General features: G+C 42.3%; 1 protein-coding gene across 5 annotated transcripts in view; it reads left to right on the forward strand.

Annotated features, from left to right (window-relative positions):
* Window positions 1-20,230, forward strand: part of RERE (arginine-glutamic acid dipeptide repeats) — a 534,579-nt gene that overhangs the window by 228,063 nt on the left and 286,286 nt on the right. For all 5 annotated transcript variants that reach the window (XM_068240704.1, XM_068240709.1, XM_068240707.1 and 2 more), the window contains exon 2: window positions 11,266-11,723. In XM_068240704.1, the coding sequence (XP_068096805.1) occupies window positions 11,411-11,723 (313 nt within the window). In that variant the 5' untranslated portion in view covers window positions 11,266-11,410. The remainder of the gene's footprint in view (window positions 1-11,265; window positions 11,724-20,230) is intronic.

The raw sequence follows: 20,230 nt of genomic DNA on the forward strand, positions 1-20,230 counted from the left end.
GATATAGGAGGGGTGCATCCTGATTGAATACAAATATAAGGTGGCCATACACTGGCCCGATTTGCGGCAGTTTCGACAGCAGATTCGATCACTGGGATCGAATCTGCTGCCAATCGTTCGCGCAACACGCACCCGCCGATCCGATTTCCTCCCGAAATCGGATCGGTCCGTCGATCGCGCCGTGCGGGAAATTACCCTCGATCGCCCGCGGGTAGGGAGCGCGTCGCTAGCGGCGGCCGATCCGATCAGGTATACATTACCTGAGGCTGGCTCCCGGGCATCCCGTCCGTCACTGCTCCCGTCATGGCACCTCCGGCATCCTCGTATAACTTCCGCTGTCATGCCAGTGACAGCGGAAGTACAACTAGAGGGCGCTCTATTTGAACTTCCGCTGTCACTGGTGTGATAGCTTAAGTTCTATGCGGATGCCGGAGCCGGAGGTGCCACATGACGGGGACATCACGCCCGGGAGCCAGCCTCAGGTAATGTATACCGGCGGGGGGAGCGGCGGCAGCACCACCACAACAGATTGTGATCGGTTTCAGGCTGAAATCGATTCACAATCTGTTTGCAGGAAAGGCAGCCATACGATCCCTCTCTGATCAGATTCGATCAGATAGGGATCTGTCAGCTGGTCGATCTGATGGCACATCGACCAGTGTATGGCTGCCTATATTTCATATAAAAATACAAAACTTTAACACTTACAAAAACTGACTTTATTTTTCACATAAAACACCTGACAGCAATCTGTCACAACCCCACACCATCCCCAAACCCAGCTACCCCCAAAGATGAATACCCGATGTTCCCACCCCATCAGTTATCTCATGTGTACATGGATCTGTACTAAGGCTGCACAGCCTAACCTCAAACTACAAAGGGGCTATGTTTTTTTTCATATATCTATGTTACGCTCAAAATTGAATAAGCCAAATTCTAATAGCAATTAGGTTGAATGAAACCCATTTAATCACAAAGTAGTGGGGACAATACATTTTTCATTATTTAGTTGTGCTTGTCAGACTGCCGTACAGAGGGTGGTGACAGCAGCGATGAAGAGGTTGGAGCATGGACATAGTTTGCACATTTTTTTTTTCTTTAGCTGCATGTGTTTATCAAGCAGTTCATCCACATTCAGATCTGAGCAAGGAGCTTTTGTCATTCACTATGCTAGCACAGCCTGCTGTACCTCACAGGAAGTGGGATGTCTACATCCCACATTCTAAGCAGGAAGTTTACCACTGCAGGTTTTTTGCATTGTTGTAGATCAGAATAGGGTTGATAGGGATGGTCAATGAGTTGCAAACAATTCTGAGTTCAAACAGCAGTTACTGAATGGCAGTTATCTTCTATTTTACATTTCACAGTTTGTCACCATAGTGGTCCTTTAAGGTAGCCATACACTGGTCGATTTGCCATCAGATAGATCCCTCTCTGATCCCGTTCACAATCTGTGGTGGTGCTAACGCCACTCCACCCCCCCCCCCCCCGCATACATTACCTCCTCCGCCAGTGCGACTGCCCCCGGTCACCGCTGCTCCGTCTCCGGAAGGAGGAAGGTGGAGCATGCCGATCCCGGAGACCAGACCAGAGCGTAGACGGAGCGGCGGTGACCGGGGGCAGACGCGCCGACGGAGCAGGTAATTTATGCAGGCTCTATTGCGTCGGTCGTCGGGCACTCGAACGCCGCTAACGACGCGCTCCCTACCTGCGGGCGATCGATGGTAATTTTCTGCACGGAGCGATCGGCTGGATCGGACGGTATAGATCGAAATTTAGCGTGTGGCGGGAACGATGTGACAGCAGATTCGATCCCAGTGATCTAATCTGCTGTCGATCGGCGGGGAATCGGCCTAGTGTATGGCCAGCTTAAAGGTACTTTGTGATAAGATCCTACACTTGCTATATCCTGTAGTATGGGCGTTCTAAAAACAAAAACAAAAACAAAAAAACCTCTTCCTGTGTCACATGCACCTTTGTGATCTGACCTTCAGAGCCTGCTTTTAACTCTTTGAATTGAGCTTGAAATGTTTTTATCTGTTGAACCCTCATTTGACAAGACACTACCTTGCATGGAGTTTGTATATTGCCTGTGTTTCGTTATTTTCTTCACAGGGAGAAGAAAGCCACACCGTTTGGATTTTTGACTACTGCACAAGATTATCTCTTGTCAGGAGCATTTATTTCTTACAGGGCAGTTAAGCTGCTTATACACTAGTAGATCAGAGAAACAATTGATGCCACCTAAATATTGGTAGTCTTCATTTCTCATAGATTTTCATTAATGTTTTTATGATATGGAATGTGATTTATTGAATATTATATAGCATATGGGCTCCTTAAATAACATTATGTTCTCTGTTGAGTAAATGGGTTGGCATCAATTAAATGGCAGTACAATAAAAAAGTAAACGGAGTGTCCAGTTAATATATGTAATTCCCTGGTGTACCTTAATATAAGGCCTGCAGTGTATTGACATACTGTAAAGAGAAGTGCTGGTTGCCTCCATTGTGTGAACTAGGACTGGGTGAAGATGTATGGCCTCACCAGCTGAAATGGGTGTATGTCACTGTGGCACTAGTAGAGCACAGAGCTCCTTTCATCTTGCAGAGGGAGAGGAAAAGAATGAGCCAGTCTGCCAATGTTATTACAGAGAACTTGGAACACATGACCAGCACAGATCTTGTTAAAAGATTTATCTGCCCTGACCAGCTGAAACAAGAAAAATGAGCTGCACTTCCACACACTTTGGTGTCTCTGTGAATATTTTATCTGCTGCTTGTAGGTTGTAGCAGGAGATACGTCTTTCTTGCTCTCTTGTGCCCAGTGTTTTCCTGTTATATAGAAGCAAACTTACACATCAATGTCTTAACTGGGTATTAATGTAGAAAGTGGACCTCGTCATCCTTCTAATGAGCTCCAGGTCTACAAATCTCACACTGTCAGACACAGGCAGACAGTGCTGCCTCTATTATTTCATTGTACTTAAGATAGGCATATTAAGCGCGTAATATGTACTATCGACATGCATCTGAACAGTGAGTCTGTCGGATGTATTGAATAAGTAAACAAATAATATGGCTGATGTGTTATGCTGAAATGTCAGAGGTGAGTTTTAAGCAGGGAGCACATTTGTCAGCGCAAGTATTCATTTTGTGGCAAAATAGAATTGGGAGTCCTCATGATGTGTGGGGAAAAAAGAAAGCTGTCGGATATTTCTCTTTTTGTTGCCACAGAGGAAAATGGAACGCACACGACCACACTCAGAATCCTGCTTCTTGAGCGGCCCATTGACTTGCATGACGTACGGCTGCACACGTTTTCCACTATGTGAGAAAATCCCTCCAATTCTAATAAGTGTACTCCCTGCCTTAAATCTGTGCCATGCTATGTAAACACTATGACTTTATTGCCTGACTTTACGCGTGATTGATACCTCCATGATTGAACACTTATTGAAAATGTTCTATACCCTTTGTATGCGGAGTGTATATAGAGCTCCCTGATTGGTCACTTTGCCACCTGATTAGTTCATTGCTTTACAACATGGTGTTTGTGCTTATGGTGTTCTCATTTGTTTTATATACCACAACCTGCAATGTACCTGTAAACGTTATTCAATAGTTAATTATTTATATTTATTATCTCTAATATTAGAATTGCCGTTGTTTGTAAGCTTTGGTGTGGATATTATCCACTCCTTATGCATTTCAAGAATTTGGGGGGAAAGCCTGAAGGTCTGTCTCACACTTACTTGATCAAATGCATTTCACAGTTTATATTTCTTGTGCACAATGTGCAGTTTTCACTCAAAGCAGCCTCAATCTTGTATTTTGTAGGACATTTTCTAATCGCAAATATTTTATACAGTGGAAGAGCTTTATGAATAGCTGCCTGCCAGGAGGTTGTTAGGGGTTACTGTGTTGTGTCCATAACTCATTTTATGTGTATGTTCTGGGAAGGCTTCTGTGTACCATTCATACGAATTGGGGAATTATGGACTGGCAGTGTGAGAACAGACGAGCCTGTCACGTCTGCAAGATCAGTTGCTTGCTTCGGTTTCTGTATGTAGCCCTTCAATTGCGCGAGAGCAGAGAATTCTGAAAGCTGTTCAAATTAGCACTTGGGCATATCTGCAGTGTGTCTCATTTACTTGGTTATGAGCAGCAGAATAGACTGAGTGTGCACAGCACATTGTTTATTGATCTACAATACTAGCATCAGGGTAGCACAGTCTGCAATTTCCAGTATCAATCTGCTCAGCGGTTTAAAAAAAAATTGTGTAGTTTTTCCCCCTTTAGTATGAAGTATGTTGAGCCAGCTCAGCTCTTCTCATAATGTTAGGGATTGTTAGATTGGGAAACGGTTGGGTTTCTGGCTTTGCTTGTCACGATTGCTTTACCAATTACATTCTGTTAACAGCCTGGAATAGCCAAAGTGCAGTATCCCTAAGCCGCTAATTGGAATGCATCTTTCCCTGGTTTCTATCGTCTACCAAAATGATCATATAGATGTCTGCTTTGTGTCTACATTGCTTAGGATGTTTAAAGTGGACCTGAACTCTGGCACAGAACAGAAGAAAAACCTAGAGAAGTGCACCCTGTGTGTATTTAGAGTGTTAAGCCTGTCTGATTCCCACTCATCTATGACTAATCATAGTATAATTTGATCTCGTCAGCTCAGGAATCTCCTCTGCTACGGCAGAGCTACTTATTTGTAAACACAGGTTATGTCTGCTCTCATGAAAGCAGGAAGTTGACACACTGCAGATTTGTTGCAGGATTTGAATCAGCTGTAACAGACATGTTTTTCTTTCAAGGTGGTTATGCTGTTGCTTATCTTTTAGAGCATAGAGGAAGTTCTGAGTTCAGTTCCACTTTAAATAATGCAACCCAACAATATGGTCAGCCATAGTAGTAACCAAAGGTCTTGCCTTGTAAAATGACAGTATTTTGTATATACCATTAGCGGTTGGATAATGGGGCTGTTGAATTGGATGTTCAGTACAGAATGCCCTCTACCCCTGATGCTCTGTCCGTAACCTGTGAACGCATTTATTGACCTGGACTCCTTTGTCTTCCTCTGTTTACATGGAGCACTGTTGTGTCTTTAACATCCCTGTGGAATTAATTTACCACTCCTCTTATTCTCCAGTTTAGTGTGTCACATGCTGATTTAAATGTCACTTAAGTTGAATCACAGCTGGTTAATTTCTCCCCTGCATACAGGTCTCCTCTGCATGCACAGGACATTACCCAGGGCAGGATTCATGACCCACAATCTGAGGACCTGTACTCAGTGACTCATGGAGTGCATGGCATGCCTCCAGAATAAATGGCATTAACTGTACTGTACACTGATCTGATGCTGAGGAGGTTTACAAGCCTTTGTTATAAGGAGAGTTTAATCACCTTGTAAGGTTACTACCCGTAGCCTCCCTGAAAAACGCATGACCACAAATTTTCCCTGAGCAGTGCAATCTATTCTGCTTTGCTCCGAGACCTTGCTGAGCTCTGAGTTCCTGCATTTATAGCAGGCAGCTGAAGTAACAATTCTGCCATTCTCATGGTGAATTATATAGCTGCTCACCCAGAATTACATTAACAGAGGCCAGCAAAGTGTCCCTGTACGAATATGTCCGTAAAGTGCAGTCCTGGGAGATCTGTATGGTTTATATGACTTGGAGAAAAAAAACAAGGACATTATTATGCTTTGCAGAATTCAAGGTGGAGACTTTGCAGGCTTCGTCTTATGGGCAGATGTTCTCATAAATATGCCAGTTAAACCCCAAATTGTTCTCTGATCAATAATTGTGTTATATACATTACTAATTTTGCATCTCTGAAGATACCAAACAGCCCCCAGCTGCTTAGTTAACAAGCACTTGTTCATTAATAGCCAGTACACATATGCCATTGTATACCACCACTGTTCTTTGTCGCATGCACTGCTGACATTTTTGTCTTTCTACTGCCTGCAAACCCCAAACACTACTTATGTCTGTGTATGACCAGATTCCACACATCTGATATCTACACATCAAGTCTGATCACTGCTATCTGTATTCTATTCCTTTCCTGTCAGCCTAGCAGACAGACTCACTTTAGTACAGTGGTGTACATTAAGACTGCTGTTAGGCTACACTCATTCTATGCAAGTTACTGGATGTGAATGCACTGCTGCATGTTCACATTTCTGTGCTGTAACAGACCACGTTATCCAAATGCACTTTCTACAGTTTTCTGCATTGCGTTTGCTTTAATGAGTATACTATCATAGCAAACTTCATGCTGTGAAAAAAGAGTAGCATGTTTGTTATATTGTGCAGAGTGTGCATTGCTTTATGGCCGTTATTGCGTGGCTGGCTGCTAACACTCATAGTATGAAGTGACCAGATATGTTGTATGGAAGCACAATCCGTAATACATTTTTATAAAAGCATTCTTTATAAAGGACCGCTTTGGGGTTGATCTGACATGCTTATGCTGTAAGTACTCTTATCCTTTAAGCTGTGGTAACTGTCCCGGCTCTGCCTAGATTCCTGGCATGATCTACTCTTGACACCTAAAGTGCTGATCTCCTTGTCTCTCATACACAACTCGAATCAGCAGGGTCAACTGTCAATTTGATGTAATGATTGCTTGTCTAAATTTAGAATCAGTAGTGTCTTCTTCTGTGACTTCAACTTGGCCTGGAAAACTTATTTAAAAGGCAGACTACTCTGGATACAGGACCCTGATTGCAGTCTAGATAGAATTATTTGCCTGACTAATAAGTGTTGTCAGAAGCTGCTATAAGGGCCCGTTTCCACTTGTGCAGTGTGAATTTGTTGCAGAACACGTGAAAAAGAATTCGCATGCGGATGCGAATTCGTACGCTTTTCCGCGTATGTTAGTAAGTATGCGAATTTAACCATGGCCTGTGTACTTTTACATTTATTTTATGCGAAAAATTCATGCAAATTTACTATTAATTACATTGTATGCGAATCGCACACCGCCTTGCGAATCGCACACTGCCCTGCACCGAAAACCGCGTAGAATTCCTGACAAGTGGAAACAGGCCCATCCACTTGTATTGGTTATGCAAATCTGCATGCAGAAAACGCATGCAGATTCGCTATAGTGGAAAAGGGCCCTTAATTAGTTCTTCCAGGGCAAAATCTTTCATTCTTATACTGTGACTTCACAACTACAATACCCATTGCTTAAATTCCTGATCTTCATCTCTTGAAATCTAGGTGAGCTTGATGTAATGTGGATACTTGAACCTTATTTCTAGTTTTCACAACAGGCTGGCTGAGTTGGAATGTGTCTTTAGGTTCTATAATTTTATTCCTTTCTCCCTCTGCTCTCATAGTCTATTCCTATCCAGTCTCACCACTATCCAGCTGGTTTTGGTTTTTACATATCTGTTTCCCCCTGTGGTGTCTGTATTGAAGGTGCCGGGAAAGGCGAAGGGTTGCGCTTGCCTGGAAGCTTTCCTTGAATACCTCTGTGGCCATCGATTTAACCTGACAATTCTACCCTCTTGTCTATTTCTTTTTGACAGAACACTCTTAGCTCGCCCTGTTTCCTTGTTCATCCTGCTTGATAAAATGTTGGGGGCCTGGGAGGGAGGGAGAGTTCTTGACGTGCAGCCTGATCTGTATCTGGAACATTTTATACTGAGACGTTGTACAGATGGGGAGAGAGCTTTGCTGAAATCCCATAGCCAGGCGGTTTTTTGGATGGTTGCCTGCCTGAAACAGCAGAGCTTAATACCAGGCTTGAGGGAAACCTAAATTGATTTAGTTATAATGTCATAGATGTGGCACTAAGGACTTGGTGACTAGGTCTGTGACTTTAACACTGCCCAGAAGCCGCCGCAAGTTCCGCTCAGTTCCAGAATGGTAGGAAAATTATAGGTGTTGAACGTTATCGTTGCCGTGTTTAGACAGGCGGCATTGTTCTTCTGTTTATAGATTTAACTGGAATCCTTTAAAAGTTACACTGTGTTCCAGAGAAGGGAGTTGGGGCAAAGGTTGGTGTCTTATAGTTTAAATATAGTTACTGCAGTGTGTCTCACCTATTTCAGAAGTATAGTATGTAAAGCCACAATTAATACTTAAGGTTATCAGATATTACATTTTTTGTTCCCATATTTAGTATTTTGCCATGTTACACAGCTATTTACAGAATGCATACAAACCTCATTTACACACTCTCTCTCTCTCTCACACTCTGACACTCACACACATGCTCTCGCTCTCTCTCTCATAGAATGCTGGCATTTCCATTGTCATTCCTGTCGCCAAGATAATGTCAGGTGAACATAATACAATGAATTTCAATGACTGCATTCACATAGACGTTCATGCTTGACACTTGATTGACATCACAACCGGTGGATGCTGCATGCATCTTTTCGCTGGTTCTTGGCCCTTTATTTGGGCAATGTGGTAATTTTAAGGCCTCATTCACATGGGAGGCAGTTAATGCACTGCCTGTCGGCTGCACCTGTGCACTCACTGGGCGCTGGGAAGCACTTGGTATGGATGGCTCATTCTCATTGGCTGCTGTTGGTTCATTGATGCCTTGTTTACTACTTGCTAAAAAAAGCTTCTGCAGCTAATACAGGTTTGTACAGATGCTAAGTAGATGTTCCCTGAAGCTGATCACTTAGTTGGCATCTGTACTTCTGTGTAAAATGTTTAGAAGTAGACCACCATCCTGTTTCTTAGTTTTATCACACTGTATGTCTTTGATTTTTATTTTTTTTAGCAGATTTCTATTAAACTGTTTATTTGGTTTTACTAAGAATTTTAGTGGCGTTTAAAGATTTGTTCCATCATCCTCCAGGTAGATTTGGGGATGGCTAGTAGCAATATGAGGATTCATTTCAGTCCTTTTCTCCCGCCGCCATGTTATACAGCGTACACTCTACAGGCCTCACCCACTATTCCTCTTCCCCTCAGCCCCTCACAGACTACTTACACATAGTGCTGTAGGGCCATCTGCTATTCTAATACTACACCTGTGAAATATGTTTAAATGGAAAGCTAACGATATACAGTCCCAGAAGCATTAATAAAAAAGCTACTCTGATTCTGAAGAATAGGAAAAGAAGGCTGAGGAGCCGCCTCCTCCTGTGTGTTTTGCCTGCACAGTGTTTTTGTTTGCTGGCAGGAGTGCTGATACATCGCAGGGCACGCAGCATAGATGACAGTGGTTAACAATTTTATCTCCCCTGTGAGGACAATAGGAAGGGAAATCAGGCCCGGGAACGGTTTGCTGTTCCCTCTGTTAGCTCACATTGTGGAATAACAGTGTTCAGGGCCTGCTGGAGATATGGATCTGTGAAAGCAATAAAGGATTAATTCACACAGCATTTCCTCTAGGATCACGGTGTTTAATCCTAATAAGGTGCTTAATATTAGATCCTGCGTCTGCTTAACGATTGTGCTCTTTTTCTCATCACAGGCCCTGCAGCTCCTCTCCTCGGCGCTGCTGGGTCTGCTCCAAGGTGTGAGGAAATATAAATAGAGCTATTGTTTGGGATTTCAGGCTGATCCTCTTGCCATTCTCAAAACACTGACCAATATTGGAAAGGGAAAAGAGGGGGAAATCCAATCTTTTGATGTCCTTGATTTTGCTACACAGCATGGATTTTTTTTCAGCATGTTGTTGATAGTTCTATTCTGTTACCCACAATGTTGTCTGTTATAGGGAGAGAACCACTATTACTGAGCTTCCAGGGAAAGAGATAACAGGAGTCTGTGCATCTGTTTAACTTCTTTGACTTTAAATAGGAAGCTAGGGTAGGAATCTGTGTTTTGTATAAGAAAAGAAAATATCAGAGCCAATATTTACCTTATGATTCATGGTCAGGGAAAAGGGCCTGTCGTCAGACGCCAGTTTAGGAACCGCTTAGTTTACATTACCATTAGTCCTATCACCTTGAAATAGTCTGCCTTCCAAGAGCTGCTAGGGCTCTGATTGCTTATGCTGACCTGGAAGCTGCTTGCTTCTCTTATCCCTGTACTTATTGTTCAAGAATAGTCCAGGGCAGAGAGATCAGTGTTCCCTCTATTGCAAAGCATAGTGGGAATTCTATCTCCGATACCATCTGTTTTATGTTTGTGGAGTGTCTGTTTTTCTATTTGTTTTGTATGGCTGCCTTTCCGTAGTCAAATCAGTAATCTTATGCCTAAAACAACTTGCTTCTATGATGTTACTGACCGAAAAGGAGACGTTATTCAGATGACCTTGCAGTGCAGTCAAGTTCATGTAAAAACTGGAACAAATAGAAGCTGTTGTTGTAAAAATGTCCAGTAGTCCTGCTGGAAATAAGATTCTGGTTTATGAGTAATTTACCGTACATAATTTACAATGGACTGTATTCTGTGAGAGAACAATTTGTTGAAGGGTGACGGAATAAAAACAAAGTCAGTAATTGATATGACTCTTGTGATTAGCAACAGCTTTTTAGACACCTGCCATGAGGCCTGGGACCCACTAAAAAGCCCAAAACGGCATCGTAATTGCTAGCGATTTGTGTTAGCGCTTTGCAAGCAATTTTAGGGGCGATTTCCCTGCTCCTTTACAATACATTACAATGGAAAGATTCCCAAAATGCTGCATGTCCTGCGACTGTGATTTCCCTAATCGCAATCGGTCTAGTGGAATCTTTCCCATCCATTTACATTGGCAGAGCATTTAGGAAAATCGCTAGCGATCCCTAAACGCTCAAAAAAATCGCTCTAGTAGGTTCCCAACCCTGAGTTACAAGGAGGATGCTATTCCTGATCTCTACTCCCCAAAAGCTTTCCAAGTATGGATTATCCACAATCGGGCCAGCATTGCATGCTGGACTGGCCACCTTTCACGTGTAGCATTGGTCATGTGCTTGTGGGTTACAATGGAGGAAAAGGGAACATATGTTCTAATGGCATGATCACACTGATATGTTAGGATTACAGAACTTATTATACAGTGAAAAAGCCCTCTACAATTGGTGCATTTTTTTTACTTGAATCCTGTCTTTTTCAGAGAAACATGTAGAAAGACCATGCTATTATTTCATTTTAACATTAGAGCAGCAGATTCATTTGATTAGGTTTCTGTGTGGTCCAGTGTAATTAGGATGTATGGATGAGATTATGCTCTGTTGCACTTATGTGAATGATTGTTCACACCCCCCCTTTTTTTTTTAAATAACATTTTGCCATAAGCTAGGCACTTATTTACCATGTAATGCTTTCTCTCATTCTGTTTTTACAGAGTTTTCTGAAGCACTGGGGTTGTTGGAGTGGTCCAATTTTTCCTGGAATTGCGTGATAAATTCAGAAGACTGAAGCCCAGGCTCACTGTCTACCTTTCACGGAGGCCCAGCCGTGAGAGGACAGAAGAAGGCACGTGGCGAATCATGACTGCCGATAAAGAAAAAGACAAAGACAAGGATCGAGACCGAGATAGGGAGAGAGAAAAACGAGACAAGACACGTGATGGGGAGAACTCTCGCCCAAGACGGAGCTGCACATTAGAAGGTGGGGCCAAAAATTATGCCGAGAGCGACCACAGTGAGGATGATGATAATGAGAATGGTGGCACAACGGCAGAGGAGGCTTCCAAGAAGAACAAGAAAAAGCTGCCAAAGAAGAAGTCTCGTTACGAGCGGTCCACCAATGGAGAAATCACATCTTTTATTACGGAAGATGATGTGGTGTACAAGCCAGGAGGTAAGACGTATACTGTATGCGCTCTGGGAATAGTAACAATAAAGTTGTTTACGTGCTACTAAGAAAATGCTACCTTCAGGAATAGAAGGCATTAGTGAGTCACTACAAAACATAATTGCACAGCTTGTAATGACATCTCTTTATTGCATTTTTATAACAGCACTTTATGGCAGTGTTTGTGGTATTCTTGCTAGGAAAAAATTAACATGGTATCTTATTTCACACATCTATATAGTACTGACACATGTCTTATTTGCTACTTTACAACCAAAAGGATTCACAATTTAAAGTAACTACCACTTTCTACAGGCGGTTTTGAGGGGAACATAACCTACCAGTATGTTTTGGATTTTGTCACTAGATCTGAGCACCTAAAGTGTACTTGAAATGACCCGATGGGATAAACATGGGTACATATAATACTAGACCTACTAAGCAATTTTTTTCTGTAAGCAAGTATTAAAGAAAGTTCTGTTATCTATACAAATATGGCAGTCAAGCAGTCAAATTTAGGATTTCCAGATAAGTAAATAAAAGGCAAAACACTTTAAACTGGCTGAGGAAACACTGCTAAGGTGCTAAATAGTCCAAAGGGGCATTACTACTTTTTGTTTTGTAGGAGATTGAATTTGATTTTACATCCAACTGTCATGGCTGTTGTTTAGAATTAAGTCTTAAAACAGAACATTAGTAACATACAACAGTCATTTTTATTTTCAATCTACCATCAGTACTATGCATTCAGTTATGTCATAAATGTGTTTTCAATGTATATTCCATGCAAACATGGTAGAACAATGTATATGTTACGGCCAGAATGTGAAGTGGCCGTGTTACAGAGGCCAGCATCAGAAATGAATTGATGCCAGGGGCTCCGGCTCCCCCCACCACCGCCCCCTTCTCTCACCAGTCGGCCAATAGCTAGAAGTAATTAGAGACCTGCGGCTCTGGCTCCTCCCCATCCTCTCACCACTGGCAGTTGATATCGCTACCCACCCTGTATCTTCCCCCTCGCCCACTTCCCCGCTACTGTTTGTAACTGCAGGGAAGTACTGCAAGAAGCAGGGATTCGTGCCACCACTTTTGTTCCTATACATGGGCACAACAGAGCGGGTGCTGGCAGAAGCAATGTCTGCAGCGTTCCCGCTGCCTGCTCCTCCAAGTGCTTCCCTGCAGTGATGATTCCCTCGCAGTGGGTAAAGGGAGGAGCCAGCGAGAGGAGCTGGAGCCGCCGGAATCAATTCAGTTTTTTTTTTTTTTTTTTTTCTTGATTAGCTCAGAGCCTAGCCACAGTTTATGAAGGCCCAACCATATTGATAGGCTTCATCACCACGCTCTTGGTGTTGGGCATAAAGTCTCATCATATTTGCTAATCAGAACTTGCCAATCAAATTTAATTATTTCATAAAATTAAATAAAGAAGGGGAGAAAAGAAACAGACCAAAGATGAAGAAAAGTACCGCATCCTCCCGCGTACAAGACGCGCCTCCCCCCCCCCTCAGCAACCACGGAAGCAAAACTGTGCACCCCACAGCTCAACATTTATCTACACACTGCCCTATGCTGGACACCACACACGCACACAGACACACGCACAGACATCTGTGCGCGCGCGCGCACAGACACGCGCGCGCGCACAGACACGCGCGCACAGACGCGCGCGCGCACAAAAACACGCACGGAATCAATTCAGTTCTGACATTGGCCGCTGTAACACGGCCACTTTGCATTCTGGCTGTCCAGAACCCGAAGTGGCCAGTTTTCAGGTCCTGGCTGTAACATATACACTGAATACAAAGGTTGTCCTAACCAGTAATTGAACCCTAGACACAATGGCTTTAAAGACAATTTACAAATCTCTTGGGTTCCACTCTGTGCTTTGACCATAACCTCATTTATTTCTAGTCTTTCTAGTGGTGAACTTAAGGAACGTTATTGTAATTCTGCGTTCTACATCTGTGTATTAGATGCATTCACTCACAGTAAAGGTTATTGCAGCACTGTTCCTGTACTTTGAGGTAGAGGGCAGCTGTACCCAGTGCCAATGAGCTGGCTCGGTCCTGGGGTTGACTTTGAATCACAAGCAGCATAGATGCCCTCAGACCCAAAAGTATATGTTTAGCTCTGGAATGATTTTCGGCAGCGAGATGCTACCTAGATGGCATAAAAGTGTCCACAGTCACATACATGGGCAAGTATGTGGTGATATAGCAGTTGCCTCTTCCACTCAGCACAGTTCACCAGTGGAGGATCTCCTTACACATAAGGATGAGTGGTGAGATTTTTTGATAATAATTTAAAGGAGATGCCTCATGCTGAAGGTTGTGTTCTGGCTTGTTCTATTTAAAAACGATGTAGCAGGAGTCTGAGTCAAAAGCTAGACGTGAGGATGCTATGCAATGCTAGCCACACACAGTGCAGCAGATGATCAATATCTCCCTTATCGGAAATTGATCTGGAAGTAGTAAACATTCTTCCTCTTTGGATCAATGTCTTTAGGAAACAAAGTCTCTGACTAAAAGCGTAGTGCATGGCTATTGTAAAGGGAACCTGAGATGAGAGGTATATGGAGGTTTCCATCTTCATCCTTGAATAATGCCAGTTGCCTGACTGCTGATGCGCTGTCTCTAATGGTCCTTCCACACTGCATAAGTTGCGTTGCAGAATAATTCTGCATGTCATCTAGCTGCCCATACAATTCAATGGAGCTGTTCACAGTACTGCATTGTAACTGATCGCAGTGTTCTATCTCGCTGCCTGCAGGCTTTGTATTAACATCTATATCGAGCCTCTACTATATTTCAAACAAAACACATGCGTTTCGCAATGTGAACAGTGAATACAGCTAAATACTTTAACCCAGGCTTCTGCTGCACAGTCGTGGACAAAGCTGTGTGTGCACCTCAGTTTCAAGATGCAATAAAAGCAATTCCTAATAGATGAATTAATGTCATACTGGCCTCATTGAAAACTACTGGCCCATTCCTGTGACAAGCCTTAGTATTAGTATAGTACAGCAGTATCTTAGTTGGCATACTTCTAGCCATTTAAAGAAGACCTTTGAAATTGTTTTGGGTCTTATTCTTAGTAAATATGAAAAGCACCCTTTGACTGTTTTCCAAAGAAAAAAAAATAGTGAATTGTTTCAAGTGTCATTTACTTCATTTTATAGTTATATGGCTTTGAATTGTACTTCTTTTCCTCATGCTGTTGAGGTATAATCATGAAGAATGAAAGCTGAAGATGTTGTTAGTTTATTTAGCGTTACTATTGTATACATCGTTCATATTTTCCTTTCCCTTAATCTAAACACGGAATACTTAAAATGTCTTCATTAGCTAAAGTATGCACAGATGTGGCTACACGTAATATAGTTACACTGATCTCCATAATAAAACATTTTTTTTCTCTAACAAACCTGCCATAGAATATCAGGTTGTAGTGAACAGTGTGTTTTATGCGCATAAATAATGTATGAAAGTTTAGAATTCCCTCATCCAAAATGATCCCAATCGTCTGAGCCGGATAGCGAAAGTGTGTCTGAGTGTCGGCATTGCTCTCGCCCTCTAGTAGGGATGATCAATGAGGTGCAGAGTTTTCAGCGTTTATGGAAATTTATGTAAATTTGTATGCAAATATATGCAGCTTGAAAATGGACCAATCAAGTTAAACCTGGGTGCGACTTGATTGGTCCATTTTTAAGTGCATATATTTGCATAAACTCAGAAATATTTGCATTTCATTGATCATCCTTGCCCTCTAGTGATCCAGATCTCTCATCTGAGTTGTAATGTTACTATGGAACCATTGTTGCCATCTCTGTTCTTGTCAGTACTGTACAGCTGTAGTTCCTGAGCTGTCACTCAAAATAGTTCCTGATGAGGTTCCCACTTAAGGCAAACTCCAACGGCCAGCGGGAGCACAAAGCGTAGTATCTGTTCTGATGTTCTGTTTGTTGTATGGTTGGGGCCTGGTGCAGATGCATTTCCATGATAGGCTATATGGGAAATGCATCTGCTCTCTGGGAAAAACCATGGACAGCACTAGATTGCGTTCTGCTTACTGCAATGGATCCATTGTAGACATTCAAGTGTTAACGCATTCTATTTATAAAAGAATATCCATTCACGGTTGGTTTTTCAACGTGATAAAATGGACAAAAAGTCTTGATTAATGTGGAGCTTTTAACTCCACATTAAGCAACCTCATTTGAATGATTAGGGTAAATGTGTATCTAGCCAATAAAAATGGAAATGAATAATTTTGGTGCAGTGCTGCGCCGATGATTTGGGCATAATGAGAATTATGGCTAAAGCGGCGCTCCATGACTTATTTTGGCGCTGGCTACAACTTGGAGGGGCAATATTATTTAGCACGGGCAGAAGTTTGGCTTCAGCAGGGTGAGCCGTCTTTCGCCTTCACCCAGCGCACAAATTTGCCCCTGCCCTTTTTCAATGTGTGTATAAATGTGGCCTCCACTTTGTAAGATCCAGCTGGAGCAAGTGTTGAGTATTTTCTATAGAAGTACCCCTCTGGCACTATATTTATTGATTAGGCTGGTTTGCTTGGTCCACTGGGGGAGATCTCTGTGATAGCCTTGCTTCATTGCTCCTAATATGGCGAGCAATACACAATGCAAAGCTTACAAAGCAGAGTTTTAATAGTCACCAAGTCTCGTTTGGGAATATATTTCTCATAGCAACTCTGCAAATTGCATTTTATATCAACTTTTCCAGCATAGATTGTACGCTGGGGTCTGTAATAAAATCTAAGCGTTATTGTCTTCCTTGCTGTGCCTGGATCTGCTGGGGAATTTCAGGAGTAAACAGGATTGATCATATCAGCCATTGTTTTGTCCACACTTAAGAATGTTATGTAGCGGAGTGATTCATGATATGTAAACAGGCCATTAATGTCTTTCATGTTTACTCATTGCTATTAAAGGACATTGTGTAATGTAGTTTTTTATGGTCTTTCCAGTCTGGGCTGTAAAAAATAGAAAAAAATCCAAAATTATGAACTTGTTTACATAAAGAAACTCTTAAAGTCAATAACAAATGTTACAAAGATTATTAAATTTAAATGGTTTACTGGAATGTAAGTTCCAGTGGTGGTGTGATTTTGAAGCGCACAGCTGGCTTCCTGCTAGTTACAACGTTGAATCATTAGTTTCTGTTAAGAGTTCAATGTGTGTTAAACACAAGTATTGCACATAATTGAATACTGTTTGCTTTTGCTAAAAAATAGCATTCAGAGTGCGTTTTAATGGAATGACAGAAGTTTTTGTTTTGTAACCATGTTTAACAATAACTTCTCCCAGGCACAGCTCAGTCACTTGCATGACTCTGAAGATAACGAAGAAAATGGGAGTCCATAGCTATTTTTTTGACTCGCGTCCTTTCTTATAGAAATGGTTTTACTAAAAAAAAAAGTTTGTAGAGCCATTAAGCTACTACTATGGTTTAAATGCGTGCAATCACTGGGTTAGCATACAAACATTAAGGTCTGGGATAACATACAAACATTAGGGTCTGGGATTACCCTACTCATACCACAGTGATCTAAGTTATTACAAAGCAAGATTGGTTAACTGGGTGACACTGTAGGGTCGATGCTGTACATATGTGTCGCTAGCCTGTATGCTCGGCAAAAGCGATCTTACATTGGGGGCTACTCTAAGGGTCAATTAGTGACGCAACAGTATGCGCTATGTGCTGTGGAAGCTGTCAGCTCTATAGGAATCAGGATACTATAATCGTATGACACAATGCCGTTCAATCACTGAGTAGTGCCTGATGGGCAGGTATCTTGGACTGCCAAAGCCCTGAACCTTTCCTGGCAGTCTGGGACAGTGTTGAAGAGGATGCTGTTAATCACATGACCTAGCTTTTTATGCACAAAAATGTTTTTTACAGTCAAAGTACACCTAAACTGAGAGTATATATGGAGGCGTTTTATTTCCTTTTAAACAGTTCAGATAGCCTGGCTTTCCTGCTGAGCCTCTTTCTCTAATACGCTTAGCCATAGACCCTGAACAAGCATGTAGATCAGGTGCTCTGACTGAAGTCTGACTGGATTAGCTACACACTTGTCAGGTGATTGAGCTGACACTGCTGCAGCCAAAGAGATCAGCAGGACTGCCAGGCAACTGGTATTGTTTAAAAGGAAGTATATATGTCAGCCATCATATCCCTCTCCCTTTAGGTGTGCTTAATGTACTGGACTATAATACTTCTTGCAGTACAGCTGTAGGAGATGCAGCAAAAATGTTCTTGCTTATGCCCAAGATTCTGCTTTTTAAGATTGCTGCTGTAGAGACATCCGCATCCCCTGTAACCTTGAAAGGTGTAACGGACTCTTATGCTTATTAAACTCTATGGCTTTGTTCACCTCTAATCTACTGGCAAGCGCTTCTGGCAAGCACATGAAAGCAACTGGGATGTTCTCCTGAGCAGACACAAGTTCCGTGGATAACTAAAGCAATGTAAATGCAGAAACAGCTTGTACCAGAACTGGAATAAATGACTGTCTTCCCCATCATGTGTCATTACCTACCCTGCTCTTCCCAGCAGCACAGCCCTTCTCCCTGCATGAGGCCGAGCTTAATATAAATAACATATTTAGCCTACTGAGGCTAGAGTGATGCTTGCAATTTTAAGCCCTCTGTTTTTAGAGAAAGGTTACACATACTTACACAGATGAGATTCTGCTCTTTTCTCAAGCAGCCTCTTGGGGATTTCAGAAGTAATACTTGCCCTGTCTGCGATAGCAAGCAGTGTGAGCGAATGTCTGCCAGTCACTAGTAATATGTAAACTGTTAGTGGTAGAGATTGCTGCTGCTTTTGCTTCCAATACCACAGCTTTTCATTTTGTAGTATTGACATTATTGCAGAGTGCCTCATGGCATATCTGATTTACAGTTGATACAGCTCATAGGCAAGCTCTTGTGAATGCCAGAAATTCTTATGAATGAGTTGCCCTCATGTGATTTATTGAAAGGTTTCGACCGACAGTGATTGCTGTGTTAGGTGTGGAAATAAGGTACACTATACTGTTTATGGACCAGGCCACACAACCTTATGGAATCTACTGCATAACTGAGAAATTGCCGCCTTCAGTTTGGTCATGTACTGGTCTAAACTGACTTGATCAATGCAGTTTTATATTCCCACAAGTCTGGTTGCTGTAAGCGAGTTGTACATCCCTGAACAGGCCTCACTGACTGCAATGACTGGTGTGGGGATAGCCGTGTTCACTGAACACTTAAACTAGAAAGAGCGAATGGATGTGTTTGCAGACTGCATGCGAAGGACATTTTTGGGCATTCCATTCGCAAACAGCGCTCTGTTGCAAGTAAACGCCTTTAATTATCTAACATGTTTGGAATCATTTGACTTTTTGAAAATATCTGGCTGCAGAATGAATTGTCATTTTTTTACAGTTAATTACAAATTGCATTGTACACTGGTGCTTAGTTTTTCAAAGAAAGTTAAGCTGTGTTAGAACATTGAGGAAGAGTTTGTGACAAGGATTTGTTATGCATCTCATACACATCAGCAGTTGGTCATGTGATCCACAGGTCCTGACTATGCGCCTGTATGAATATACAATGTATGACCAATTCTGATATAGTAAACTACTTGGCAGGTCTCTTGAAGTTTACTGTAAATCCTTGTGATGGTGGTAGGTGGGCCTTATGCCGGGAATACACGGGACGTTTCCGTGGCTCGATTATGCTGCCGGATCGATTCCCGCTAGTCCCCGCGGGCGATTCTCATCTTCTGCTTGTTTTCCTTATCTTTTTTCTATTGTCCCGCCCGCGGTATCGAGCATGGAATTGATCCAGCGGGTGATCGGACACGTCGGAAATGATCAATCAAGCCATCTAATTGCTTGATCGAGCCACGGAAACGCACTGTGTATTCCCGGCATTAGACTTAATTCAGTCATAGTTCAGCTTTACTAGTCTATTAGATATACATCTGAAGGCTCGTTCACACCCTAGATTAAAGTTGTCTGAGGCAGCCAATAACTGAACCATGCATCTGCACAGCCTCGATCCAGTGACATCACCCCAGTTATGTGTTCCCAATCTAGCGACAACCATCTAGTGGGTGTACAGGCCTGGAGTCCAAGCTTGATTTTGATCTAATTTCAGTAGAACAACCTCATCACCAAACCTAATCAGCAGTCTATTTCTCAGTAAGATAAGTGTTTTGCCTTCTAGTTGCTTTTCAGAACAGGTGGATGAATTCAAAGAGCTGTGCCACAAACTCATTTGCCATAGATTTTTTTTCTTAACACATGCTCTATAGGAAAGCAGAAAGCGACTTAAAGTGGATCCGAGATAAATGTTTACTCATTGCGTAATTGTGCCCCTTACATATAGTTTAAAGGGCAGCATTCCTGAAGCCAAATACTTTTTTTTTTATACCCTAATTCCCTACAAACTAAACAAACCTCACCCACAGCTCCTCCAGCGCCTATGCATTCTGAGTACTTTGCTG

The sequence above is a fragment of the Hyperolius riggenbachi genome, chromosome 6 (genome assembly GCF_040937935.1).
Source record: "Hyperolius riggenbachi isolate aHypRig1 chromosome 6, aHypRig1.pri, whole genome shotgun sequence".
Lineage (NCBI taxonomy): Eukaryota > Metazoa > Chordata > Amphibia > Anura > Hyperoliidae > Hyperolius > Hyperolius riggenbachi.